The 27032-nt window shown below is 50.4% G+C and overlaps 3 protein-coding genes across 7 annotated transcripts; 1 reads left to right on the top strand and 2 right to left on the bottom strand.

The window, feature by feature from the left end:
- Positions 1-1687: 1687 nt before the first annotated feature.
- On the bottom strand, positions 1688-13312 carry LOC136516545 (probable zinc metalloprotease EGY1, chloroplastic). 3 transcript variants are annotated; one of them, XM_066509964.1, is made up of 10 exons: positions 12800-13310; positions 11072-11542; positions 10838-10981; positions 10530-10631; positions 3983-4194; positions 3423-3473; positions 3276-3345; positions 2530-2598; positions 2144-2194; positions 1688-2026 (listed from the first exon to the last, which is right to left on the bottom strand). In XM_066509964.1, the coding sequence occupies exons 1-10, from the start codon at positions 13145-13147 to the stop codon at positions 1868-1870; spliced, it is 1677 nt and encodes a 558-aa protein (XP_066366061.1). In that variant the 5' UTR covers positions 13148-13310; the 3' UTR covers positions 1688-1867. The 3 variants fall into 3 exon arrangements, 2 of the variants coding, with proteins under 2 accessions (XP_066366061.1, XP_066366071.1); XR_010774085.1 differs by lacking the exon at positions 3276-3345 and having other exon boundaries at positions 1939-2026; positions 12800-13312; XM_066509974.1 differs by lacking the exons at positions 3276-3345; positions 3983-4194 and having other exon boundaries at positions 12800-13311.
- A 1816-nt stretch (positions 13313-15128) lies between these two features.
- On the top strand, positions 15129-19249 carry LOC136516530 (ubiquitin-conjugating enzyme E2 2-like). 2 transcript variants are annotated; one of them, XM_066509954.1, is made up of 6 exons: positions 15129-15444; positions 15579-15604; positions 17801-17890; positions 17986-18074; positions 18264-18326; positions 18878-19075. In XM_066509954.1, exons 1-5 carry the CDS (start codon positions 15320-15322, stop codon positions 18309-18311), a joined length of 378 nt encoding a protein of 125 aa, XP_066366051.1. In that variant the 5' UTR covers positions 15129-15319; the 3' UTR covers positions 18312-18326; positions 18878-19075. The 2 variants fall into 2 exon arrangements, with proteins under 2 accessions (XP_066366051.1, XP_066366044.1); XM_066509947.1 differs by lacking the exon at positions 18264-18326 and having other exon boundaries at positions 15136-15444; positions 18878-19249.
- Positions 19250-19663: 414 nt separating this feature from the next.
- Positions 19664-26295, bottom strand: LOC136516519 (probable inactive leucine-rich repeat receptor-like protein kinase At3g03770). 2 transcript variants are annotated; one of them, XM_066509928.1, is made up of 7 exons: positions 23045-26295; positions 21461-22950; positions 21216-21349; positions 20755-20995; positions 20406-20649; positions 20199-20310; positions 19664-20100 (listed from the first exon to the last, which is right to left on the bottom strand). In XM_066509928.1, the coding sequence occupies exons 2-7, from the start codon at positions 22806-22808 to the stop codon at positions 19807-19809; spliced, it is 2373 nt and encodes a 790-aa protein (XP_066366025.1). In that variant the 5' UTR covers positions 22809-22950; positions 23045-26295; the 3' UTR covers positions 19664-19806. The 2 variants fall into 2 exon arrangements, with proteins under 2 accessions (XP_066366025.1, XP_066366032.1); XM_066509935.1 differs by having other exon boundaries at positions 23583-26295.
- Positions 26296-27032: the final 737 nt, after the last annotated feature.

The following is a 27032-nucleotide window of genomic DNA, read 5'->3' as shown; positions in this document are numbered from 1 at the left end:
GGAAACCATATTACTCCCTCTGTCCCTAAAAGAATATAAATATCACTTTTCGAGGTAAGATAAGTATAGGCGTAAAATTACGCATTTGCCCTTTCCTCTGTCATTCTAGAAATGGTTATCTTCTGTTATGTTCTTCTTAGGGATGGTAGGTTTTAGTCATATAGAGATATTTTTAATTGGTGGGTCACATTGAAAAATGTGATATTTAACTCTACTATTATATTTTTTTCGGACAAGGTTTTGAAATGCAGAATTACATTTTTTTTACGGAGGGAGTACAATTTACGAAGACATCAACATGTCTCAGCGTCGTGTCCTAGAGTAAACTGCAAGAAATTATTGGTCATAAAATCTGATCAAGCGGCACGTCTGATTCAAAATAAATCTGCCTAGCCAGATTTAAATCCTAGACTTAACATGGCTATTCACATTTTTGTAAATTTATATTCTGAGTGTCGGTGTTTTTGGACCACCGACGAGTAAATTTGTATTTGCGCGTCTGGCTCGGATGGTGTGTTCGGAGGACACAAGGGTTTATACTGGTTCGAACGAAATGTCCCTACGTCCAGTTTGCTGCCGCTCGCGTTACCGGCACTTGGTTTGCAATAGGGGTTACAAACAGGCGAGAGAGGGAGATGATCCCAAGTCTCTGGTGGAAGGAGTGAACAGATACTGAGAGCTCGCTTGTTGCTCAGCCGTGTGCTCGTGTCGTACTCTTGTGTCAAGATCCCCCTTTCATAGGGCGCCTTGCTTCCCCTTTTATAGACGAAGGGAAAGCACGGATTATAGAGGAGAAAAATGAGAAGAATGAGAGAGAAGAAGGCTTCTAGGGTTGCCGGATCCTTCTTCTCCTTCATGCGGGTCCCGTCGATCTTGTAGATGTCAACAGGGATGGCTCCATGTCGTGGCCCTATTCGTCACTGGCGTCATGCGCAGGCGTCATCTGTCGGTCATGGCGTTCCACTTCGTCCCGGCGACCGTCATGGTGAACTGACGCGTCTGTTAACGTCCGTACGAGGATTAGACAGAACAGCACCGGCACGTCTGACACTATTCTTGATGTGAATCCCCAGGTATGGCCCGTCATAGCCACATGTTACATCGAGGCGTGCCAGCCTGTTCTCTGGCGTCAGAATTTTGACCCAGGCCCATATGCTTGGACCTGGAGTGGTTGACGGTGGTATGGGTCCCCGTCGGACGAGACGGAACCCGCGTCCTCGAGGCCGGGCGAGACGGAGCCCGCGACCTTGGGCGAGACGGAAACCGCGTCCTTAGGATCGGGCGAGACGGAGTCCGCACCCAAGGGGTCGGGCGAGACGGAGCTCGCGGCCTCGAGGTCGGGCAAGACGGAGCCCGTGGCCTTAGGGTCGGACAAGACCTTTTAATACATCTCGAGTCATCCGGAAAAGTCAGCTTGGACACTAACTTTCTTGCTTTGGATATCCCTAATATCGATATCCAACGCTGAAATTTAATAACTTTTTTTTTTATGATAGGAGGCAAGGCGCTTCCAGTGACTTCATGCCCATGCAAGACGCTTCTAGTGACTTCGTGCTTGCTTCTACTGACTTCATGCCCAATCATTTGAAGATGCTCATAGAGAGGTAGGTTGTTATACGTGTATTCGTATGGTTAAGTGTGCATACATATTGGTAATCGTCAGCGTCTATATTTTGATTCACAAAAAGGCAAAAATGGGCTATCTTAGCACAATTTCATTTCATTACACTCACATTGGTGATAGATATCATTGCTCACCTAATCCGGAAATTCCACATGCCTTTACAACAGCTCCACTATGGGACGCTACCTTTCAATACAAAATTGAGCTACATCACGGCCTAGTTCTATCGGTAAGCACCGTATCTCAGAACGAAGTAACAAGCCCTACACCTAGTTCCTCCGCGAGTTCATCCCACAATGGAATGAGAGTCAAAACGACCAGAAACACTGAAGCTATCAAGGCCGCTCTCCTCCAACTTCCAACATCGCTTACGTCGTTCAAGCATGGTTTCTCTGGTGTTCTCTGAGACAAATAAGAAGGCACGAATGAAGTCATTGCATTTCTGTAAAAAAAAAATAACAAAATAGTAAATTTTTTTCTTAGTGGATATCTGAAGCGTCCATTTGCTGTCCATTTTACCTGACATATTAGCACGTACAAACCCCAAGGAAGAGATAGTGGTCCTCCAAGCTAGAACAACCCAAAAAAGAAAAAAAAAGAAAGAAGAAGAAGAAAGAACATTAGAGTTGGATGTAACATTACTGAAGCATAGCCACACAGCAGATCATGGTAAAGGTTGAAAGTGAAGAATCATAGATAAAAAAAGGGAAAAGAATAATACTATTAAGAAAGACTCAGCTTCCTATATAAGATATAACACAATATTTGAGATAAAAGTAGGTATTCATCAACGCTATCATCGAGTTATTATATGCATGGCATATGGATGAAATCACTTCTGAAAAGGTTAGAAACCATGCTGATGACTGCAATAGAAACACGAAGCACAAGATGGAGCAACTTACCACTCCTAGTCCAAGCAATGAGTACGTTGTGAGGCCAAATCCAAACAAAGCTTCCTTGCCAAAAGCACCCTGTTGAATATGTAAGTGGACTTAAAACACACTGTTTGATGAAAAAGTTCAATGTTTTGCTGCTAAATACTCATGGAGTTGAGGAGTTATATACAAGACATGGTTTGGGTTAAAAAGTTCAATGGGGGCTGAAAAAACTTAATCCTCACACTGAATATATTTTTACAGAATGAGATGAGATTTTTGAATGCATACGTGTTCTCATGGAACTACAATCCAAATAACTATCAGAGCCTATCATGACACACTACAATGGAGTGGCACAGGAAAAGCATCTGCAATACCGTAACAGCATACCTTGCTGTAGTATAAACATGTCCAGACTCCTGGACCATGGTAATATAATAATGTTTGGTAATAACTAACAATATCCTATGAAAATAATATGTATTCTAGAGAAATAGTAATATTTCAGTGATGATTTCTTGGATGCACAAGCAGTCAAAAGTTACAAAACATATATTTTGTGAAAGATAAGTATAATTACTTAATCATCAGGCATTAGTCTAAACTTGTTTATGGGATCACAAGGCATGTTACTTAGAAACTTAGCATAACAGGTGAAAGAAAAGCATGTTCAGAAAACATTGTTAGGCATTGAGGACCATCTGAAGATCTGGTAGCGTGGCTGTCTGATATCCTGACTTTATTAATCAGAACTTAACAGGAATTTTTACCTGTAATGCTCTTCCACCATCAAGACATCCAACAGGAAGCATATTAAATGCAGTAGTAGTTAAACCACACCTAAAAGTTTGCAAGAATTAGAAAAGTAACACTTGTTTGGTTGCAAGGTCTTGAGGGTTTAGGGAACGATACTTTACCAGCCTGCAATCACAAGAGGGTGGATCGAAACTGTAGCAGCATGCATAGCACTGGAAGTAAATATAAGTTCATTAGAAACAACCAAGTAGATAATTTCAAATCATGCCACAGACCATGGTTAGATTAACGTGCTTTTTTTGACAGAGGTAAACCCGGCTTTTATAGAAAGCTAGAAGTTGATACAAACGCACACCACACACCAGCTGGGAACACCAGCCGAACAGTTAAGCGTAGAGAAAACAGAAACAGGAGTTAAGGTTGGCTCTGGCGGTCCTCAGACTAATGTGCTCAGAAACTATACAAACAGGAGTTGCTATAGAATAAGTGACATTTGTATCTAAGTTGGTGTATAATCCACAATGGTGGTCCATAAGCATAAGAATCCCATAACATATCATTATGACTGGTTTCCTCTTGAACTGCTCTGATGAGCACATTGTGACTGGTAAGGGAAGTGGTGAATATATGACAAACCGAACTGCGGGAAAAATAAAAATAAAAACTAATGACTAGTACAGATTCGAAATGAACCGAGTTCAAAATATCAAGTATCAGATACCTGTATCCAAGTGTAGCTCTACTAATAAGTCCAAGCAACAATGAACCCTGGAACAGTTGGCTAGGTACTTCCACTAAATCACTTGCCCCAACAGGATTTGAAGAGAGTAATAAGCCTACAAAGAACATTGAAAAGGAAAGTGCAGCTCCAGCCACAGGACCCGCCATTGATATGTCAAACATTGTCTTTCGATCCGGAAGAATGGACTTGAACTACATGAGTAAATATAAAAAGTAAGAAAATATCCAGGAAAAAAGTATGCATCATGTTGATGGGATAAGTCTCTGTTGGCAGTCTTTGTGGGGCTGGCTGCAGCAGCATCTTGACTGAGAGGACACTGAGAGGACAACATCTTTGCAGCTGGTCTTTAGCTAGGACAACATCTTAGGACAACATCTTAGAGGACAGCATATTGGCATCTTAGACTAGCATCTTGGCATATGCTTGGCTGGCCAGCAGCCTATAAATATGTATCCCCAACCCCTCAGGTGGGTATGACATTTGGAAATAAACCAGAAAATTGCCCCAACTCCTAGTGTCATCCTCTCTCGACGAGAGTAAGAATTCTGCTACTACCAAGAGTAAGAATTCAGCGACTAACAACTGGTATCAGAGCCGTATTATCCTGTAGCATGAGCATCTCTTGCTCATCTTCTCTCTCAGCCCCACAACAGCCCCAGCTGTCGGCAGCAGCAGCTCCTCCGGCCGCTCCTGTTCACTCCTCTCCCTCTGCGCACTCGTCTGAAGCAGCCCTCTCCCCACGCAGCAGCTCCCCCGGTAGCGCGTCATGTCCGCAGGGTAGTCTCAGCGCTCGGTCGCCTTGAGCACGCGACGTCGGCAGGAGGCCGAACGTGCCGCGACAGAGGAACGCGAGCGAGCGGCGACAGAGACCGCTACGGCGGCGGCAAGGGCGTCGAGGTTGGCAGCGGCGGAGCTGGTAGCAGCCAGAGCGGAGGCGGAAGCAGCGGCGGCGACGGATGCAGCGCGTGCGGCGGCAGCGGAGGTCGAGGCTCTGCGCGGCAGCATCGGCAGCTCCATTTCCGCCGACGACACCACCGACGCGGACCTCGAGCTGCTAGAGAGGGAGGCAACGCGAGCGCGGGCGGCGCAGTGGGCAGCTGCGCACGCCCACGAGCGTGGCGGCAACCCAGACAGGCGTGGACGCGCTGGCAGCGCTCCTGGAGGAGGCGCGCACGGCGGTGGCGCTCTTGGGGCAGCCGCGCACGCCCACGAGCGTGGCGGCAGCCCAGACAGGCACGGACGCGCTGACGGCGCTCCTGGAGGAGGCGCGCACGGCGGTGGCGCTCCCGGAGGAGCCGCGCACGCCCACGAGCGCGGCGGCAGCCCAGACAGGCGCGGACGCGCCGGCGGCGCTCCTGGAGGAGGTGCGCACGGCAACGGTGGCGGACGGGTCGATGGAGAGCGCGACCTTCACAGGCAGCGTGGCTCTCTCTCCTCGGATTGGTACCATGGTTACCACGGTTTCCAGGCTGTTGTTAGGGACGTCGGCCCCGGCGGTGGGTGGCCTACCCTCACCAAGACCAACTACGTCGAGTGGGCTGCGGTGATGAGGGTAAAGCTCCAGGTGCGGCACATGTGGGAGGCAGTCCGGTACGGCGACGTCGACTACGACTAGGATCGACGGGCGCTGGATGCCCTTGTCGCTGCAGTCCCGCCCGAGATGCAGTTCTCGTTTACCAACAAGCGGACTGCCAAGGAGGCTTGGGACGCCATCGCTGCGGCACGCATCGGCAGCGACCGCGCCCGCAAGTCCACACTGCAGGCACTTCGCAAGGAGTGGGAGAACCTAGCCTTCAAGCCAGGTGAGGACGTTGATGACTTTGCCTTCCGTCTCAACACTCTGTTGCAGAAGATGGTGCAGTTCGGCGATGACACCTACGGCGAGGAGAGAGCTGTCGAAAAGCTCTTCCGCTGCGTCCCCGAGAAGTACAAGTAGATGGCTCGCTCGATCGAGTCTCTGCTGGATCTCTCCACGATGTCGATCGAGGAAGCGATAGGTCGCCTCAAGGTCGTCGACAGCGATGAGCCACAGGCTCTCTCGGGGCCCATCACCACTGGCGTGAAGCTCCTTCTCACTCGGGAGCAGTGGCTTGCCAGCCAAGGTGACCGGAAAAAGGGGGAGCCTTCTTCCGCGACAGGCGGCCGCAAGCGTGGCAAGTCGCGCAAGGCGCGCAGAGACGCCCAGGTCGAAGCGCGAGGACGTGCCGAGGGTGATGCCCACAGAGGTGCCCAGGGCGGCGCCACCGGCAGACACAAGCCGGCACGAGACGACGCCTGTCACAACTGTGGCCAGCTTGGCCATTAGGCCAAGGACTGTCGACAACCACGACGCGGCCAGGCCCACGTCGTACAGGCGGAGGAGGAGTCGGCTCTGTTCATGACACATGCAAGCATCAAGCTACCTCCAGCGGCACCGGCCGCTCTCCTCCACCTTGACGAGCCAAAAGCACACGCCCTCCTCGGCGACGGCTCCGGCAACGACAAGACTGACGGGTGGTGCCTCGACACCGGCGCCACCCATCACATGACCGGTCGACGGGAGTTCTTCACCGAGCTTGACTTTGGTGTCCGAGGCTCCATCAAGTTTGGGGATGCCTCCGGCGTGGAGATCAAGGGCGTCGGCTCCGTCATCTTCACCACCGTGTCTGGTGAGCATAGGCTGCTCACCGGAGTCTACTACATCCCCGCGTTGAGGAACTCCATCATCAGCTTGGGACAGCTGGATGAGAACGGTTCACGCGTGGTGGTTGAGGATGGAGTCATGAGGATTTGGGATCGTCGTCGCCGCCTTCTCGCCAAGGTATCCAGAAGCGCAAATCGACTCTACGTCCTTAACGTGCAGGTGGCACAACCCCTCTGTCTCGCTGCTCGTCGGGACGACGAGGCGTGGCACGAGCGTTTCGGGCACCTTCACTTCGAGACCCTGAGCGGCTCAGTGCTATGGAGATGGTGCGAGGCCTGCCGTGCCTCGACCATGTGGAGCAGCTCTGCGACGTCTGCGTGTTGACGAAGCAGAGGCGACTCCCCTTTCCCCAACGGGCGAGCTTTCGAGCCAAGGAGAGGCTCGAGCTTGTGCACGGGGACTTGTGTGGCCCGGTGACACCGGCCACACCGGGAGGACGACGCTACTTCCTGCTGCTCGTCGACGACCTCTCCCGCTACATGTGGGTGATGGTCCTTGGCAGCAAGGGAGAGGCTGCGAACGCCATCAGGCGCTCGCAGGCTGCTGCGGAGGCGAAGTGCGGCCGCAAGCTGCGTGTGCTGCGCACCGACAACGGCGGCGAATTCACGGCGGCTGAATTCGCGTCGTACTACGCCGATGAGGGCATTCAGCGCCACTACTCCGCGCCGTACAACCCACAGCAGAACGGCGTCGTCGAGCGGCGCAACCAGACGGTTGTGGGGATGGCTCGGGCCCTTCTCAAGCAGAGGGGGATGCCGGCTGTCTTCTGGGGAGAGGCGGTGGTGTCGGCCGTCTACATCCTCAACCGCTCGCCTACCAAGGCGCTCGATGGCAGGACGCCGTACGAGGCTTAGCATGGGCGTAAGCCGGCGGTCTCCCACTTGCGGGTCTTCGGCTGCCTCGCGTTCGCCAAGGAGCTTGGCCACATCAGCAAGCTCGACGACAGGAGCACTCCGGGAGTGTTCATCGGCTACGCGGAGGGCTCGAAGGCCTACCGCATCCTCGACCCGAAGACACAGCGTGTGCGCATGGCGCGCGACGTTGTGTTCGACGAGGGCGAGGATGGGCGTGGGACAAGGCGGTGGACGACGGCTTGGCTCCGACGTACGACGACTTCACTGTCGAGTACGTCCACTTCGAGGGAGCTGGGGGAGTAGGCAGCTCTTCTTCGGCGAGCGCGTCTACCCCAGTCCCCGAGCCTCCACCGACCCCGGCGCCTGTTACTCCGACAGCACCACGCTCTCTAGCCAGGACCTCGGCTGCGACGAGTCCTTCGCCGGCTCCACCACAGCCAGCATTGCCACGCACTCCAGCACTGACAGGCACCTCTCCGGGCACGTCTACTCCAACACCAGCTCGTGTCGAGCACAGCCCGGTTGAGCTCGCTACTCCGCTCTCTCACGACGAGGAGCGCATCGACGCGTACCACGACGGCGAGCTGTTGCGGTACCGTACGATGGAGAACCTTCTCGGCGACCAGCCGGTGCCGGGACTGGTGCCTCACGACCTGGAGGCGCAATTGCACCTTGCGTGTGACGACGGCGAGCCTCGGTCGTTTGCGGAGGCCGAGACACGCGGCATGGCGCGCCGCGATGTAGTTGGAGATGGATGCGGTTGAGAACAACCGCACCTAGGAGCTTGCTGACCTTCCTCGTGGTCACCGCGCGATTACCCTTAAGTGGGTGTACAAGCTGAAGAGGGATGAAGCCGCCGCCATCGTCAAGCACAAGGCTCGCTTGGTGGCACGAGGTTTCGTGCAACAGGAGGGGGTCGACTTCGACGACGCCTTCGCTCCCGTGGCACGAATGGAGTCTATGCGACTCCTCCTTGCGCTAGCTGCCCATGAGGGCTGGCGTGTTCATCACATGGACGTCAAGTCAGCGTTCCTTAACGGCGACTTGAAGGAGGAGGTCTACGTGCACCAGCTGCCGGGATTTGCGATCCCCGGCAAGGAGGGCAAGGTGCTCCGCCTGTGCAAGGCCCTCTATGGCTTACGGCAGACACCGAGGGCGTGGAATGCCAAGTTGGATTCCACGCTAAAGGGGATGGGCTTCGAGCAAAGCCCGCACGAGGCGGCCATCTACCGACGGGGCAGTGGAGGAAATGCTCTGCTGGTGGGTGTCTACGTCGACGACTTGGTGATCACCGGCACCAAGGATGCGGAGGTGGCGGCATTCAAGGAAGTGATGAAGGTTACCTTCCAGATGAGTGACCTGGGGCCTCTCTCTTTCTACCTGGAAATCGAGGTGCACCAGGATGACTCCGGGATCACGTTTCGACAGACCGCCTACGCCAAGCGTGTCGTTGAGCTAGCTGGGCTCACCGACTGCAACCCAGCTCTCACTCCGATGGAGAGGCTGAAGCTGAGTCGTGATAGCACGACGGAGGAGGTGGACGCTACGCAGTACCGACGTCTTGTGGGGAGCCTTCGCTACCTCGTCCATACACGGCCGGACTTGGCATTCTCCGTCGGCTACGTTAGTCGGTTCATGCAGCGACCGACGACGGAGCACCAGCAGGCTGTGAAGAGGATCATCCGCTACGTTGCGGGGACTCTCGATCACGGCCTCTACTACCCTAGGTGCCCTGGGGTGGTACACTTCGTCGGGTACAGCGACAGCGACCACATCGGTGACATCGACACCAGCAAGAGCACGAGCGGGATCCTCTTCTTCCTCGACAAGTGTCTCGTTAGCTGGCAGTCGGTCAAGCAGCAGGTGGTGACCCTGTCCAGCTGCGAGGCGGAGTACATAGCGGCCTCCACCGCTTCGACTCAGGCGCTCTGGCTCGCTCAACTGCTCGGTGATCTCCTCGACAGAGACACTAGAGCGGTGGAGCTCAGGGTGGACAGCAAGTCCGCTCTGGCCCTGGCAAAGAACCCCGTGTTCCATGAACGCAGCAAGAACATTCGGACGAGGTACCACTTCATCCGAGGCTGTTTGGAGGAAGGGAGCATCAAGGCGAGCTACATCAACACCAAGGACTAGCTTGCGAACCTGCTCACCAAGCCCCTTGGGAGGATCAAGTGCCTTGAGCTCTGCTACAGGACCGGGATGGTTCAACTTTTCCACAAGACGACACACAAGACTTAGGGGGAGAATGATGGGATAAGTCTTTGTTGGCAGTCTTTGTGGGGCTGGCTGCAGCAGCATCTTGACTGAGAGGACACTGAGAGGACAGCATCCTTGCAGCTGGTCTTTAGCTAGGACAGCATCTTAGGACAACATCTTAGAGGACAACATATTATGACAACATATTAGCATCTTAGACTAGCATCTTGACATATGCTTGGCTGGCTAGCAGCCTATAAATATGTATCCCCAACCCCTCAGGTGGGTATGACATTTGAAAATAAACCAGAAAATTGCCCCAACTCCTAGTGTCATCCTCTCTCGATGAGAGTAAGAATTCTGCTACTACCAAGAGTAAGAATTCAACGACTAACACATGTTTCAGTCTTCTGTTCAATGCACGGCCAGAAATGTGCAGAAACTGGACCTGTTAAGGCCAAAAAAGATTGATTGCTATCGTGGCAATGAAACTACAGAGCATACCTCTGACAATTGATGACAGTAAGCATCATTAGAATTATTTAATTGTATTCGGTAAACTATATAAAGTCTTGAAAAAGAGGTATGCTACAGTTTATGTCGTAGGTTGTACGTTCGTAGCTTTTAAATCAGCTAATATAGAAGAAAACATTAAAGTACATGGCCTTATCAAGATGCACTCACAGCATGCTACTGATCAATATCAATCTAGAAATAAGAATACATTCAAGTCCAGCTGCCCAAGAAATTCCCATAGTCCCATAGATTTGACTTCCTTTAAGAAAATACTAACCTGAGTAATTGCACCAAAAGTTCCAAGGGTGAAGTTCGGAATGAAGAAAGGAATGCCTAGTTTCACATTTTTTGGGAATGCTGCCAAAAAGTGTCCAATTTCCTGCATGCAGAAAGGCGACATATTAGGTAGAATTAAAACGTACCAAAAGAAGAGGCCACATAAAAAAGCGGTTAAAACATGGTGCATTGAACTGATCGAAAAGGTCTTATGCTTTCACATGGCTTCTTTACAGGTTAAAAATAACTAATAAATGAATAGAAACTAATGGACAAACAGATGCTCAACATATTTAAGGTACAAATTACATGGAATAGTTGGATAGCCAAGACACCATAAGCCACTGGCAAAGCCGATTCCACAAATGGGAGCAGAAGTTGCATATCAGGAGGGGGTCCGGTAGCATTTGGATCAGTGAAATATGAAACAATTTCTGGTGGAAGACTGCTAATCTGCATAAAACTAAAGTGCATAAGCAACTTGAAGCTGATGTGTATTAAGATGAAGTACCATACAATAGACGAAGAGTAAGATAAGCATACCTTTGATGCAATTCCTAGCTCAACGCAGGAGAACATGGTGAGAAGGAAAAGTAACAGAGAAATGACATACTGCCACAGGGTAGTAGGTCCAGGCTCAGAAACTTCCTTCCTAAGCAAACCAAAACTAACACGTGGTCCCCCACGTGGGTCATCCCCTTCTGAATTAGGTTCCTCCACCATAAAAAGATTGTATTTGTCACCAGTAAGTTCACGCAGTTGCCGTTGAAGTTTTGCAAAGATTTCCTCCCTCTTCCCACGGAGATTCCCAATGAAAAGAACTCCTTCACCGAGATCACCAAAGGGTTCTTCTTTTGTCAACCAGAATGTCGTATAGCCAAAGAGTTTTTCCTTAATTGCCTTGACATCAACTGGATCAACCTTTTCCGGGCCTAGAAGTTCCAACAGTTTAACTGTATCGATATTATCAACACTAAAACTCAACAGTGGTGGCTCGCTTGATACACCAGGAGTCTGGTCAAAGTAAAATGTAGCAGAACTGGTTTAGAGATAAAGAAGTATCCATGCGCATAGTATTAACACAAAGTTATCTACAGATTATAAGGAACGTGTAATTTGAAGACAACCAAAGAGACAAAGAATTAGATTAATCATTTCAAAAGAAAAAGAATGAGCTAAGACAGGTTTAACTACATAAAAGCACAATTGGACCTTGCAGCAAGTAAAGGATAAAACAAAGGTAGTTGTACAGTCATTGTCAGATAACAGAGAGACACGGTAAGATCCAATGTTTGGGTACAATTTTAATACAACCCAACGTGAAGTGCCAGAATCTTTTAAACTAGATACATTAGCACTTTACTGTGATCACTAATCAAGGGAACAAGCGCACTCTTGTTCCTTCCCACCCATATGTCAAAACTGAATGCTAAACATGCAATATCAAGTGAAAAGAACAGACCATTGAAATTGCAATGATGCATTGAATTCCGGCAGCATACTAGGGCCCAAAATTAACTCAAGACCAACCCTATGAGGGATAGTGCCTGTGCGCAAGTACGCACCTAGCGACTCAGTTTGGGCAAACGTATTACATCACCAGGGTTAGGTTGGATTAAGTATGTCTGGAATGTCACATGTTATGGGCATGTTTGGATGTTGCCGCGTGCAGGCCATGCCAAACCATTGGCTGGCCAAAAATTGGCGGAGGAATCGGCCGCGCTTGGGCTAAAAATTAATGCGGCATGGGCACGGGAACAAGGGCAAGCCAAATCTCGGCTGCCGTCCAAATGATATCCTTGCCTACGGTCAACGACCAAAATGAGGCTGGGCTTCCGCGGGCAACAATTCAAACGCGCCCTATGTGCCAGTACTATTATTTACTCTAAATCTCTAATATCCTTACCAGCAACTAGTACACGCAGTATATATGAGAATTCCATTTGAAAATCAACAGTGAGTGACCAATAAGTTAGCCACGAGCTCTAATTGTGAAAAATTAGCTCATGCCACAAAAGCTCTGGCCAGTGAATTATCAAACATGCCATTGAACTCAATAGTCAATACAAAGCTACACCCACACAAAACTCTCTAGAAGGCACACGTTCCCCAGCAAACCCAACGCCCACAGCTACCCCCTCAATACATTACCCCATCGATGGAACAATGCCTCACAACAGAAACAAATTAACAAGCAAACCCCCCGAGTAAGTGACTATTCCTTCATTGCAAAGGTTGATCAATCGTGCATTTGAGTAAATTGAGTGTTACCCCGGACGACGAGGATGAGGACGAAAAGCTCCCCGACCGGCTCCGCTCGGATGCCAGCTCCTCCGCGGCGCCTACCTGTGTCTCAGCCGGGGCCGGGGCCGCCGCCGCCGCCGAGGTTTCCTCCTCGCCATGCTTCTCCCCCTCCTCCTCGCTGCCCCCGTCGGTGGAGAAGCATCGAAGCCGGTCACACCGCCTCACGGCCCTCAATCCGACCGTCAGCCTCCATCCCAGGCACACGCCACTCCAACAGCCTGGAGCGGAGCTCGAAGCGGAGGCCCGGGGCCTGGGGAGGCGGAGGCGGGAGGCGGTTAGGTGAACAAGCGGCGAGCTCGCGAGCGCAGCGGCCATCCCCAGCTTGGCGTGCAGCGCCGAGCGGCTCGCCGAGTTCGCCGGTGCGGTGATCGGAGGCGGGAGGCGGGGAGAGGGTGGTGAGGACTGCGGAGGATAGGGTGCGATGCAGAGGTGCGAGCCGAGAGGTATGGATTTGGTTTGGACCGACGTGGCAGCGACCAGCAAGTTTGGCGGCGAGCCGGCGACGCTTTCCACTTTCCAGGCTCCCAGGTCCAACGCAGAAATATCCGGGAAAAAGTTCCACGGTTTCACGCAGGGGTTAGCCGGATTGTGGGATGCAGCGGGCTGTTTGCCGGCCTGGCCCAAGGATTCGTATGGGCTTTAGGTTCTGGTTCTGGTCTGGAGCGGGTCCAAAATTTTTTAATGGATTTGAATTTCAGATATGTTTGGTTTGCTTGCTGAATTTCCTCGCCTGACTTCATCCAGCAAAGCTAGCCTTGCCAGTCCAGGTGAGACAGTTGGGGGTTGCTTGGTTGTTGGCAGAGGCCTGCCTCGCCTCGCCCAGCTGAGCCGGCGGCAACAACAAGGAGCTTGCTCGTGCAAGCGACCCAATTTGGCTCTACTGAAGGAGCAAGGCAAACCTTGCCTGCACTGTCCACGACATGCTCAGGCAAGATTACCAAACCCTGCCTTTCTTCGCTACCCTCGCCCAGCGAGGCACAACAGTGCGCGGCAAGGAAACCAAGCAGGCCCTGGCTCTCCCAAGTTAGCAAGGGAAACCTTGCTTGCGCAGGAAACGGGGCAGGCGGGCCAAGGAAACAGACAACATGTCCATTCTAGTTCCCCTTGCCCTGCAAGGTGAGATGAGCTGGAGATCCAAACGCCCCCTTCGTCTTCGTGGGGGCATCTGCTACGCTTCGGGTTTGTTTTGCTCGGTGCGACTGAAATGGACCATGTTCCACCCTATTTCTTTCTGCTAGAGCATTTTTGTCCTTAGCCGTGGAACATTTTTTCCTCTGCTAGAGCATTTTTGTCCTTAGCCGTGGAACATTTTTTCCTCTGAGATGAACAAATTTTGCTGTTCCATCAAGCTAGGGAAACAAGTATAATGGATACGAAGTATATTCTGAGCAGAAGAAGGAAATGAGCCTGTTTTAATTGCAATCTGATAGCTAGCTCATCAGCTAGGTGTTTAAAAATAAACAACTGGGATGCTGTCTAGCTAGGTTAAGTTTTCAAGTCGCATATGCAACATATTAACCTCCTCGATTGCAGTTTTCACAGGGTTACAACTGTTGCGGCGGCTTGTGCACCACATTTATCTATTTTTACTCTACTCTCTACTGTAGTTTTTGCAGCAGTTGCTGTTGCACAGCGTTGCAAAAAGTGTAGCTAAGCAGGCTGATTATATTTTCTGTGTAGACGGTCCATTGCTAAAAGAAAGAAATGTCCCCGATCACACGGATGAATTCCCTGAGAAATGGATCAGAGGAATGCTTGCCGCTATTGAGCATGTCATGTTGTCATGTCAAAAGAAACTCGCAAGGATTAGGTGAGGTCGTGAGGAGACGTTCGTGAGTCAGAGCCCGTGGCCCAGCTGCGGGCTCCACCACGTACCTTTTGCACCGTCCACGTCCAATTTGCGGCACCCGAGTCCACCACGGGCCCCGGCTGGCCCGCCGGCACCGGCATGAGGGCCCAGGGAACCTACTTTCCTACGTGGCCCACGAGGCATGGTCAGCTTGCCTCGCGTACCAATAAAGCGGCTTTCACGCGGAGCATGACCTGCTAGGTGTCGTCCACACTGCCAATTTGGCCCTACATACAGGGGTCCACTGCTCAGAGAAGAGTGGAGGCGCTCGGGCAGGCACGAAAACGGTGAGCGCAGCGCTGCTAGGACCCACACCATCAGTGACTCAGGAGGCGAGGCGCGCGTGGGGGTAACGCGAGCTCGGCCGCTCGCCCACCCGGGGGAAGGGGCCACGTCACGTCACGCCGCTAGCGCTCCGCGTCGGTTATAGCCTGACGACTCCTTTTCGCACCCGGCTCGTCCCCCACCTGCCCGCCTCTCGCTCCGAAGCTTCTCTCCTCTCGCGTCTCGTACCAGGTGGAAGGGACGACGGGAGACCGGAGACCGGAGACCGGAGACCCAGGGAGCGGAGGCGTGCGAAGGTCGCTTCGCGCGCGCGTGCTGCGGCCTGAGCTAGGGTCTGGGACTGGGAGGCGGAGATGTCGACGCCGGCGAGGAAGCGCCTGATGCGGGACTTCAAGCGGCTGCAGCAGGACCCGCCCGCCGGCATCAGCGGCGCGCCGCACGACAACAACATCATGCTCTGGAACGCCGTCATCTTCGGGTAATCAGGCCGCCTATTTATGTGCTGTTAGGTTTGCTAGCCTAAGGATCTAGTGAGGTGTGAGGCCACGATACGTTTGGTGGATTTTGGTGCTGACTGTGCTTTTGCTCTTGTTGTTTGTTGCTATTCTGCAGGCCGGATGACACGCCGTGGGATGGAGGTGAGACCATCCGATTTAGGTTGCCTCGATCTGTAATTGCTCAATAGCTGTTGTCTGCACTTTGGGTACTGCCAATTTCGTTAGTTGGTGATTGGTTGACTGAAATACTGAATTCTACCTTATGCCGATTGTTCAATAATTGTGCGTGATAGGTCCCATATTTCCCGTTTGATTTGGCATCTCGAAGCATAGATGCAAACAAATGTAAACAAACCGCGGTCTGTGGATGTTAACCCCTATGGGCTTAAGAACAGGCTGCCTACTTAGGTTCCGTGCTTAGTTTGCATGCTTTCCTGATGTAGGAATCTTGTGGTTGTGTCATCTCTTACGTGTCTTTTGCCAAAAAAGTAAAGAGCGTGATCTATAATGCCTTTTTTTTTGTTCTTTAATGCCAACGGTCGTCACAAACTATCAAAGGGATGGCATGTCTGATTGACATGAAAGTTATTAATAGTCAAACTCTGAGTATGTGCGTTTTGGCCAAGCACATTGCTACATCTGTGTCTTTCTTATACAGCCAATAAAAGAACAAGCAACATAGCACTTGGGAAGTTGGAATTGTAAATTGAGTTACCGAGGCACTTCCCCTGGTTCCATAAGTCTTGTCGTTTTCGACATCAACATGGTCTTCAATAATTGCGTGCAATAGGTGCCATATTTCTCGTTTGATTTGGAACCTCACAAATAAATGGAAACGAGCTATGAATGTTTACCCCTACGAGCTTATAGCAAGCTGCCTATTTAGGAACCGTGCATTTATTTGCATACTTTTCTGATATAGGTATATGGACTTGATCTGTAACACCTTTATTTTGTTCTTTAAATGCTTACGGTTGTCACAAGCTACCAAAGGGAAGCGTGTCTGATTGGCATATTATTTAGTCAACTCTGGGTATGTGCATTTTAGCCAAGCATATTGGTGCATCTCTGTCCTTAATTATACATCAATAAAAGATCAAGCATTATAGTGTTTGGGAAGTTGGGGATGTAAATTGAGTCACTGAGCTCCTCCACCTGGTTCCATAGTTCCTGTCGTTTTGGACAACGACACAGTCTTCAATAATTGAGTGTGATAGCATGCAGACAAATGTAAATGAACTACAACTATTTGCCCCTTCAAGCTGCCTACTTAGGGTCCGTGCTTTGTTTGCATGCTTTCCTGATGTTGGAATTTTACAGTCGCGTCATCTCTTATGTACCATTTACCAAAAAAGTAAGGAGCTTGATCTGTGATGGTTTGTGTTTCCTTCTTTAATGGTAAGGGTTGTCGCAAGCTGCTAAAGGGAAGGGGTGTCTGATTGGCATGAAAATTATCTAGTCAACTGCGGATATGTACATTTTGGCCAAGTGGTACAACTTGTGTCCTTCATTATACAGCCAATAAGAGAACAGGCATCGTAGTACTTGGGATTATGTAAGTCTGTCCTTCATTATATAGCCAATAACAGAGCAAGGTTATAGAACTTGGGATTGTAAATTGAATCTCTGAGATATTGACTGCCACAGTAGCTAATGAGGACAGCCTACATCCTGCAGCCCTGCACCTACTGTAAATCATTACTAGCTAGTCAATAGCCATGGGCCATGGCTTCAATTATTCAGTACCACTGTACCAGGTTGTTTCACATCGGTACTGTATTGGCATGAATGTGTTAACCTCTATTTGGTTGATTCAACTCATTAGAATTATGTGATATCACAATGCAAGCACCGTCAGTATAGAAGTTAGAGAAACCATTTGTGATTGATAAATACACAACTATCATTTGCCAGGAAAATAAAAGCACCTATGTGATTCACGAGAGCACGGGACCCTTCCCCAGTAGAAGTGTATTGGTACTAAAAAAACATCTGTTGACAGAAAAAATACCGACCTTCCGTCGCCTGAAGGACTAAAACTCAGTTTTTCTCTTATGTGATTTGGATTGTTGTTTTTTTACTACATCTTTCAGCATATTCCTTCCATTGTACATATACTTTATTTTGGTTTGTTAATGCCACAATCGACTAGCTTAGTTCAATCATTTATTTTGGGCTTTTCTATGATATCGGTGAACATCAATCATAATGTAGTTTGTAGTGTGCTAGAACAGTAGACATGGTTCACCTCGTGTCTTGTATTGGCAGCAGAACGAACTGGCTGCTTTCTGATTTTAACTGTCAGTTCGCTAACGTATGTCAAGTCTACACTTGCAGGCACGTTCAAGCTGACTCTGCAAATTACAGAAGATTACCCCAACAAACCTCCAACTGTTCGGTTTGTTTCGAGGATGTTTCACCCAAACAGTATGTTCTCTTTAGATGTTAAGGAACTAAATTATCCTCATATATTGACACCTGAATACATTGACAATAAGTGGCTTAATACCATTTTTTTTCAGTCTATGCGGATGGAAGCATCTGTTTGGACATCCTACAAAACCAGTGGAGCCCTATATATGATGTTGCGGCAATATTGACCTCCATTCAGGTATTGCTCATTTTGTCACTCAACCTATCATGTTGAAATAACCCCCATTTTGTTCTATCACTGCCTGTGTATTGTATTGCTCTAATGGATTATTGTGTCCAGTAGAAAGCTCATGCGATTGGTCCCACCTAACTGAATTGACATTGTTATAATTTCAATTGCCATATGGTTTTGGAATAAATACTCCAGTTCCATACGAACAGTGAAAGAAAGAAAATGGTTTCCCCCATTACCTGATGTCACTAGAAAAAGGTTGGTCACAAGCCATCTACTCCCTCCATTCCGAATTGCTGACTTTTCTATGCACAATAGCTTTTGCTACACACCTAGATATACGTCATGTCTAGATACATAGTAAAATATTACAATTTTGGAACGGAAGGAGTATATTTTATTGATTCTGTAATTGAAGTGGTTGACCAAACCACCAGTATATGTCCACATGAGCAACATGCCTCCAATAAGTACCCAGCAATGTGACGTGCCAATGTCATGGTCTGTGTAGGAGGTCTAGGATCGCTCCTCGCCATCCTTGACGGTTCGAGACACTGTTTGTAACAAACTACATCCTTTCCTCTTAATGAAACACATGCTTTAAATTTGCGGAAAAAGTACCCAGCAATGCAAATGCTTTCCATTGTTTGATCCTAGTATGGAAGTAGGACCTCCTATCCATTTTATGGTTGTTTTGTGAATTTATATTTATTTATATTGGTCACACCAGTTCCAAAAGGTAGTTCTGGGACATCGGTACTCAACATATCAAAATGATGTACTGATTTCTTGTTGCCTTTCCTTTGCAGTCCCTGCTGTGTGACCCAAACCCAAATTCTCCTGCGAACTCTGAAGCAGCCAGAATGTTCAGCGAGAACAAGCGTGAGTACAACCGCAAAGTCCGCGAGGTTGTGGAGCAGAGCTGGACAGCCGACTAAAACTTTATCCGCTTCGCCAGATGGTGCAAATAAGCACCCGCCTTTCCTGCTTCATCAGTCTGTATTATCGGCTTAAACCGTTAAAAATCCAAAGCTACTGTTGTGTTCTTGTGGTTCAGTCCCCTGTTGTACTGTTGCCTGCCGGTTTTCCTAATGTAGTTGTGAACGGTTTCATGAACTCTAATATTGGTGCTATTGTAAAAGATATATAGCTAAGCCAAGTTGATGCTAGGTTTGCAGAAACATCATATGTTTCTTTCTCGCTGCACGAACGGCCTCTCGCGAGGTGCTCCTGTGGAGGCTGTTCGTCCTGTTTGTTCATGTTCCTAAACCCTAAATGGTCGCTCCAGCAGTAGTTACGTGGTGATCACAAAATTCAGAACGTAGAAGGCAATGCCTATTACATCATTATTGTGTTACCAATGGGGGGAAAATCAAAGGCATACCATTATTGTACTCATAGATAGGGATATGATGATAAAAGAAAAAGGAGCGAAAAAAGAACCCTACAGTGGCACAACGCACACTAGTCTGTGTGTGCACCACGGGGAGGGCAGAATTTTCGGGGCATTTACATATTTATCATTATTATGGATGACATCTTACGCTGTGTCACTGACATGGTATTTTTTATACCATTCACATCATAATGATGGTAAATATGTAAATAATCCAGAATTTTCAGTTGAGCGGATCCCGCTGGGGGCCTCAGCATCTCATCAGAGACACGCTGTAGGCTGGCCAGCGTTTCCATCGTCAGATCATGCGACCGCTTTACTGGAGATTGGAGAAGCACCTGATCATCTGCTCAAGTGTAGTCGGGTCGACCTGGTGGCCCTGGACGACGACGACACTGAGCTTCCTCCGCTGCTGCTCCAGGCATCCACCTCCCAGTCGTCCTGCACCTGGGCGGCGAACTGCAGGTTCCATAGCACGTCCTCCACCGAGGGCCGCTGCGACGCCTCCTTGGCCAGGCACCTCTGGCAGATCTCCATGACCGTCCTCAGCGATTCGTCCGAGCACCCTTTGCTCACCACGGGGTCTGCGAAGCTCCTCCTCCTCACCCGGTCCTCGTCGGCAATCGCCCATGCCAGCTGCAAGTCGCATTGAGGGAGGCTCATTCAGTTGACTGACCCAGTGCAATGCCACTAGCTAAGTTTTACATTGTCAGGTACAGAGATAGTGATGGTACCAGTTCTTTCAGTATCTCCACTTCATACATGGATGTGATGGTCTTCCCAGACACAACCTCAAGTAAGATCACCCCGAAGTCGAAGATGTCTGCCTTATCGCTCTTCATCCGACTGTAAAAAGCAAACCATGTTGTGATTAGTCACATATCACACTGATTGAAACCGGCTGGACGGTAGTGTAAGACTGCCATTTTGAGAACTCCTACCTTTCAGTTTGGAACTTGTTTCCAGCTCCTCCCTGCTCGGATTTCATGGCCTCTGCTAGGATCGGGATGTTGTAGCTGCCGATCTTGGCGACATGGTTCTGGTCCAGAAGGATGTTCGTGATCCTCAGATCGTTTCCAACTAGGCCAGGTATGATCCCTCCGTGCAGGAACTGGATACCCTTGGCGACACCGATGGCAGCCGATATCCTCTGTGACCAGGTAAGCCTACACCCTTCAGTCCCCTCTGTTGAAAGAAATTCAGTTCAGAAAGCAACACATTAGTAACATTCAGTTCATTTCACTGTCAGAGCAGCAAGTGAAACGAAAGCGAGAGTAACCGGCAGCTTACGCGAGATCCTGCTCCTCAGGTTCCCATTCTGCACGTACTCGAACACGATGTACAGCTGGGTCACAGTGGACTCATCGAGATCGTACTCAAAGCAGTGTCCCAGAGCGCTGACCAAGTTCTGATGCCTGAGCCTGGAGATCGTCTCGATGTGACGGTTGATGCTCTGGGTAGTCCGGCTCCTCTTCATCTTCAGAGTCCTGATCGTCACTGGCGTGCCGTTGCCTAACCTTCCTCGGTACATCTGTCAGTAAAACAAGAGATGTTCATGTTACATGTGTGTGCTTCCATGGTGTTCCAAAAGAAAACTTTTTGAAAGATCTTCCAAAGAAAACTTAATGATCACGTATTCGCTTTAGGTAGCTGATGAACATGATTGGAGCAGGTGACGGTAAACTGCATACATCAGATGTCCTAGTTCTGAGCTGACAGTGAATTGAGCAACCAAGAAGACGACACCATACCTCGCCGTGGGAGTCTTGTCCCAGCAGATGAGAGTTTTCAAAGTTATTGGTTGCAGCTTCAAGCTCGACCAAAGAGAATGATCTGTATGATGGGATCCCCAGGGCTCCCAGCTTCACTGTCTGTGATATGTATCCTTTTTTGTTTCAAATTACCAGAGAAAAACTGAAGTTATTAGCGACTGCAGCATCAAAATGAAATGCCAAAGAAGCAATTTTAATTTGTGCACAAGAACTCGAGAGCATACGTGCATCGGCGAGCAACTTGGAAGGGTAGCCAGTCGAAGAACTTTCTTCCCCCGAAACTGTGGGAGCCCTCGCCTCCGAACCTTTCATGGCTGCCCTCCTCACAGCGAAGAAGGCGATGAGACCCACAGCCGAAATGGCGACAAGGATCGCCATCACAATGCCGGCCACGAAGCCTGCCTGGCTTGCGATCTTCTTCTTCTCCTTGCCGGGCACTATCCCCACGGCCAGGGCCTGGTTCTGGCAGAACGGTGACGGGTGTTGCGAACCGTCGCTGTCATCTAGGCAGTTGGTGGACACGAGGACCACCGTGTCCGGCTTCCTGTAAGGTGACCTCAAGCAGGTCGGCACGCTCCCCATGAGGAGGTTCAGCGACAGGTCGACGAACCGGAGGTTGTCGCCGCACGGCGCCTTGTCGGACAGAGTCCCGGTGAACCTGTTGCCGGCGATGTTCAGGTACCGGATGGACGGCAGGGAGAGCAGCGCCGGCGCGAACGGCCCGACGAAGCGGTTCCACGACACGTCCAGATGCTCCAGCAGGTAGAACGAGCCCAGCTCCGGCGGGAGGCCGCCGCCGAACCTGTTCCTGCTCAGCACCACGGTGACCACCTTCCTCCCGAGCCTGGGGAACGCCGGCCCGAGCGAGTTGCCGCCGACGTCGAGCACCTGGAGGTTGCTCTGCCGGCTCATGTCCGGCAGGTTCCCGGACAGGTTGTTGGACGCGAGCACGAGCGACCGCAGCGACGGCGCGCTCCCGAGGGACTCCGGCACGGCGCCCTGGAACTTGTTGTTCCGCAGGCTCAGCACGGCCAGCGACGGCAGCGCGCCAATCCAGGCTGGCACCTCGCCGCCCAGCATGTTGTCTTCGAGGACCAGCGTCTGGAGGCCGACGAGGCGCGACATGCCCCTTGGGACCTCGCCGAAGAGGTAGTTACCGCTCATGTTGACGATCTCTAGCGAGGCGAGCCGGCCGAGCTTGCCCGGCAGGGGGCCCCAGAGGCCGAGCCCGGACAGCGTGAGCACCTTGAGGTCGGGGAGCCTGGACAGCGTCGTGACGACGGCCCCGATGGAGAAGTTCCGGGGCAGAGGCGGCGCGCCCGCGGCGCCTGCGATGTGGAGCTGCGTCACGGTGTCCCCGTAGCACAGGACGGCGGCCGTGCCCGTAGGCCCCATGTCGCCGCCGCAGAAGTCGGTGCTGCGGCGCCAGTGGCTGACCATTGGAGGGCTGTTCAGGAGCTGCTGGATCTTGATCAGAGTCCATACCTGCGAAGGCTGGAGCTGCGTGGTCTCCTGGATCAATGCAAGAAACACCGGGAAGAAGATGAGCCGGAGATGGTTCGGCCTCGCCATTGGAGAGGATTTCTCGACCAAGAAACACTGCGTGGTTACTGCTTCGCTATGCTCTTTATCGAGAAACACGAACGACAGGAGCACAACAAGCTCTTATCAGCGAAGCTGGGGCTGTCTTTGCCTGATCTTGTACCGGTTTCTCCTGTATCCGAGAACAGTGACAGCATCAGTAGAATGAACAGCCAAACGTGGGTAAATACGAGGAGAAGAAAACATCATCAGGAAGCAAAACTAACGATAACGAGCTCATCTCCCACTTGGTCAGCAGCAGTAGAAATGAGAGGAGCTAAAGTTCAGAGGTTTAAAGGTAAGGAGGCAAAGAAAAAGAGAAGCCGAGCAAAGCTGCTGCCTGATTGGAAGTTGAGACAGCTATCGGACGCCAGAAAACAGAAGTGGACTCATCAAATCTCCAAGGACCTGAGCACAACTGACCTGCGGGACCTGAGCACAACTGACCTGCGGGACTGATCGGCTGATATTAAAGCCGGCTGATAAGCCGACTAAAGCTGTTTTATTGGACCTATTCGTTTGAACTTATCAGCCGGCTTATCAGCTAGTATTTTTTTCTTACAATAAATCAGCTTCAGCCAGCTTATCAGCCGACTTTAATACCAGCCGAACAAGCCCGATCCTCCAAATGTGTAGAGGAGAAATCAATGAGAACCCGTGCTGCTACCCAGTTGCAACGAAACTCACAGAATACTCGCTACCACTTGGCGCCAAGATCGTCAGTAGTACTTTCACAAGAAAACTGTGAAACGAAGTGAATGTCACCTTGCAGTGCAGTCGCCGAAGCAGTTGGCGATGAAGGAGCCAGCCAGGAAACCCAACCTTCTTCGGAGCTCAGATCAATGGTGAAGACATCAGAACAACAACGGATAGACGACCGTTGGAAGAACGGGCTTCGTGCTCCTCCTTGCTGTCTATGCTCGCTTGTCTTGCCGGTGCTGTAGCGCTCGCTCGGTCAGTCACTGACAGAGCTCACTCGGCGAGTGTCGCCTAGCAGTGCTGCGGCGCAGAGCATCACGGGGGTGGCAGAGGAAGAGGCGCCTGGAGCAACGGACAGGTGGTGTCTCCAAAGCCTGAGCTGGACACGGGGAGAGCCGGAGAGAGGGGAGCAGGCAACGGACAAGGGATGGCATGGCAGTCCGCTCCAGCCCGTAGTGCTACTACTGCTCAGTGCTTTCCCTCTCACGGACACAAATACCATCACTCCCTTTATGTTGGCAGGGAGGGAAAATTAAAAAAAAAACAAAGCAGCAGATTGTGTGATGCTTTTCTGCTTTCTTGGGATTAGATTCTCTTCTTTCTTAAACCGTGCTGCTTTAGCGAGGTTTCAAGTAGTATTATTGTAGCAAACTTTTACTTTGACAATGACACTGATGTCTCCCTTTGCCATGCATGCTCTCAGGAACCGGGATTGCAATGATCTACGTACTGCGTCTCACAACGTGTCCTTTTTTACCTACTGATGAATGATGATAAGCCAGCTAGTCCTGAACTCCTTCCTGACTAAGAACTGCGACAGTACTACTAGACGTTTGGACCGACACGACGCCATTATTGCACGGTAAGGTAAGGCAAGGCACCATACTTTCCTCAGCTGTATGATGAGCATGGCTTGTATTTTTTCTCGTGCTTTTCTTCTCTTTTCTTCGTACGCTCCGATTGATCCGCTTCCTTGGTCGGGTGCTCTTTGGTCTTTACACTACAACAGGAGCTGCCGAGCTGGGGGCTGGGGCTGTCCGGTCCTCGACGCTTTGCCGAAAGCGCCGAGACCAAAAGCGTGCCTACCCGTATTCACGCCTTGGGATGGGAGGATGCAGGATGCAAGGGAGTGTAATGCACTGCACTGCACTGAAAGTCTGAAACGTTTGAGCCGAAGAACTGCAGGGCGCCCCCATGTTCGGGAGATGTTTGTGGAGGTGAATGCGAAATGAATGCTCGTCATGACAGATAAATGACACATTGACACCATTCAGCTAAGTTGGGCCTGTTAGTTAGGACGGTGTCCTCCTGCTTGGGCAACATAGCAACAGAAACTCTCCTCTCCAGAGTTCAGACAGGATGCTGCAGATCAGGAGCAAGTGTTGTTGGAACTGAAGAGCTGGTGACGTGCCCGGCAGTCATCACGGAACTGTGGTCCTTGTGGACTTGTGGTGGAGCAACGTGCATGTGAACATGTTAATATACACGGGACAAAAATCCGAGCGAAAATTGCAGGTAGCATTTACCAGCACTTTTTGTAGCGGAAAAGATTAGCGTTATCTTTTGCTACGTTCGTTCGTTCATTAAAAATGCTTAGCTATTTAGTATTACCACTAATGTCCTATACATTTTTATCAGTAGTACTCAAAGAGTAAAGGAAAGAAAAGGAAATGCCAGCCAGATTGACTATCTTTTGCAGAGAAACCTGAAACAACCTTTTTTGCGTGCCATGCATGTCTGCCTTTTCCAATTTTTGTGAGCACCAAAACCCCCAAACCCAATGGCAACGGCATATGGCCTACAGCTACAAGAAAAAGTAAGAGAGAGCATCACGCACGGTGTACAACTAGCGGCTGTCGCTCTTTAATCTCACAAGCATTACTATCCTGATAAATTCTCATCGACCAGACAAGCCTACCATGCTTGCTTAATTGCTACTAGCTGCCAACGTTTCTCTCTGTTAAACCTGTTATCACTGCTTATACACATAGTAAAAGACAAAGAAAAACTACGGCAAACAGACTCACAGACAAGAGCAAACCAATGGCCTACAGCCCTACAGTGCACCACACCAGTACAGCACCAAAGTTTGCGATGCAAGCAAAAGCGGCCGGATCGGAGCCTGTTGTTCCATGTGTGAGTGCACAGTGAAGATTGGTGACGGGGGAGTGAGTGCTGGTTTGTCAAGACGTACAATTACGTGAGTGCCCGGCCCGCGCGAGTCCATCGCCATCGCCATCGCCATCGCCATCGCCATCGCCATCGCCATCGTCCTCGGCCCGTCCGTCAGTCGTCAGTCGGCACACGTAGTACACGGTACACCGTACGAGCGCCATTACTGTCGCTCGCCGCGCGGTTGGTGGCGATCCGCCCCGCGCCATTACTACTCCGCCGGTGATCCACGCATGCGATGGAGAGCCCCGCCGCCCCGGCCGGACCCGGAGGCCATAGCAATAGCATGCATGCCAGCCGGCGGTGAGCTTTCGTAGCATCGAATCCAAGGGGGCGCCGGGCCGTGAACGGACGACGCCATGCATGGAGCGCGGAGTAAATTCGGCCGCAACCGCCCTCGTACGCACGCCCGCCCCGACACGGCCATCAAGCCTCCAGGCCCGCCCCGTCGACCGGCATGCGCCGTCGCTCGCTCGATGATGGCCGCGTGTTCCGCTCCAGATCGCCGGCGTACGGCGGTCACATGGCCTGGGCGACTCATTGCCTGATGGTTTTTTAACTCTCGCATCTGTCGTACAAAATGCCGTTGGTGTAAAAGTGGGTTTAACGTGATGTCTTTTCAGGCTCACTGTTACGTGTTAATATAGCTGGGAGCAATCCCTAGTGTGGCACTTATGATTGTACAACAAGATGACTATGATCTAATTACAACCACAAGATTATAATCTAAGAATAGCCAAGTGGACAGGAGTAGTCGTGAGCACATCTTATAACCGCGGTGGCCAAGCCCAGCCATTGCATGAGATCTCTAGTTGAGTCTTAGGCATTGCATACCACTGTATGGGATCGGTGTTAGACTCTAAAGCCGCACATATTCTAACACCCCTGTCAATCACAACACACCTGTTAAGTTGAGATTGTTCCTAAACATCATTGTTTGCTTCACAGGGAGTGCCTTAGTAAGTCCGCCAGCAATCTGATATGAAGTACTAATGAACCTAATATCCAAACGCTTTGCAGCGACCTGTTCTCTCACAAAATGATAATCAATCTTAATGTGTTTTGTGCGAGCATGAAACACAGGATTAACTGAGAGATACTTTGCACCAATGTTCTCACACCACAAACACGCTGCCTAAGGATGTAAGATACTTAACTCATCAAGTAGTTTTTGAATCCACCACTACAGGATACTGTGTATTTACCGAGTGTGAGTAACACTCGACAAATAGTGCTACACACTCGGCAAACTCTTTACCGAGTGCCACACTCGGTAAAGTGGACTCGGCAAACAACGACTCGGTGAAGTTATTTTACCGAGTGTCCAATATCGGCGCACTCGAA

Source organism: Miscanthus floridulus, chromosome 2, assembly GCF_019320115.1.
Source record: "Miscanthus floridulus cultivar M001 chromosome 2, ASM1932011v1, whole genome shotgun sequence".
In the NCBI taxonomy this organism is placed as follows: domain Eukaryota; kingdom Viridiplantae; phylum Streptophyta; class Magnoliopsida; order Poales; family Poaceae; genus Miscanthus; species Miscanthus floridulus.
This window is presented reverse-complemented; position numbering and strand designations above follow the sequence as displayed.

Excerpts from the sequence above, each read along its gene's own strand:
- LOC136516545 (XM_066509964.1), bottom strand. The coding sequence starts at position 13,147 with ATGGCCGCTGCGCTCGCGAGCTCGCCGCTTGTTCACCTAACCGCCTCC. Across the intron at positions 10,982-11,071 it reads AGCTAGGAATTGCATCAAAG|ATTAGCAGTCTTCCACCAGA; the intron begins GTATGCTTATCT and ends AGTTTTATGCAG. Across the intron at positions 2,599-3,275 it reads ATGGTGGAAGAGCATTACAG|GGTGCTTTTGGCAAGGAAGC; the intron begins GTAAAAATTCCT and ends CATATTCAACAG.
- LOC136516530 (XM_066509947.1), top strand. The coding sequence starts at position 15,320 with ATGTCGACGCCGGCGAGGAAGCGCCTGATGCGGGACTTCAAGCGGCTG. Across the intron at positions 15,445-15,578 it reads TGGAACGCCGTCATCTTCGG|GCCGGATGACACGCCGTGGG; the intron begins GTAATCAGGCCG and ends GCTATTCTGCAG. Across the intron at positions 18,075-18,877 it reads CAATATTGACCTCCATTCAG|TCCCTGCTGTGTGACCCAAA; the intron begins GTATTGCTCATT and ends TTTCCTTTGCAG.
- LOC136516519 (XM_066509928.1), bottom strand. The coding sequence starts at position 22,808 with ATGGCGAGGCCGAACCATCTCCGGCTCATCTTCTTCCCGGTGTTTCTT. Across the intron at positions 20,996-21,215 it reads GACAAGACTCCCACGGCGAG|ATGTACCGAGGAAGGTTAGG; the intron begins GTATGGTGTCGT and ends TTTTACTGACAG. Across the intron at positions 20,311-20,405 it reads AACAAGTTCCAAACTGAAAG|TCGGATGAAGAGCGATAAGG; the intron begins GTAGGAGTTCTC and ends TGCTTTTTACAG.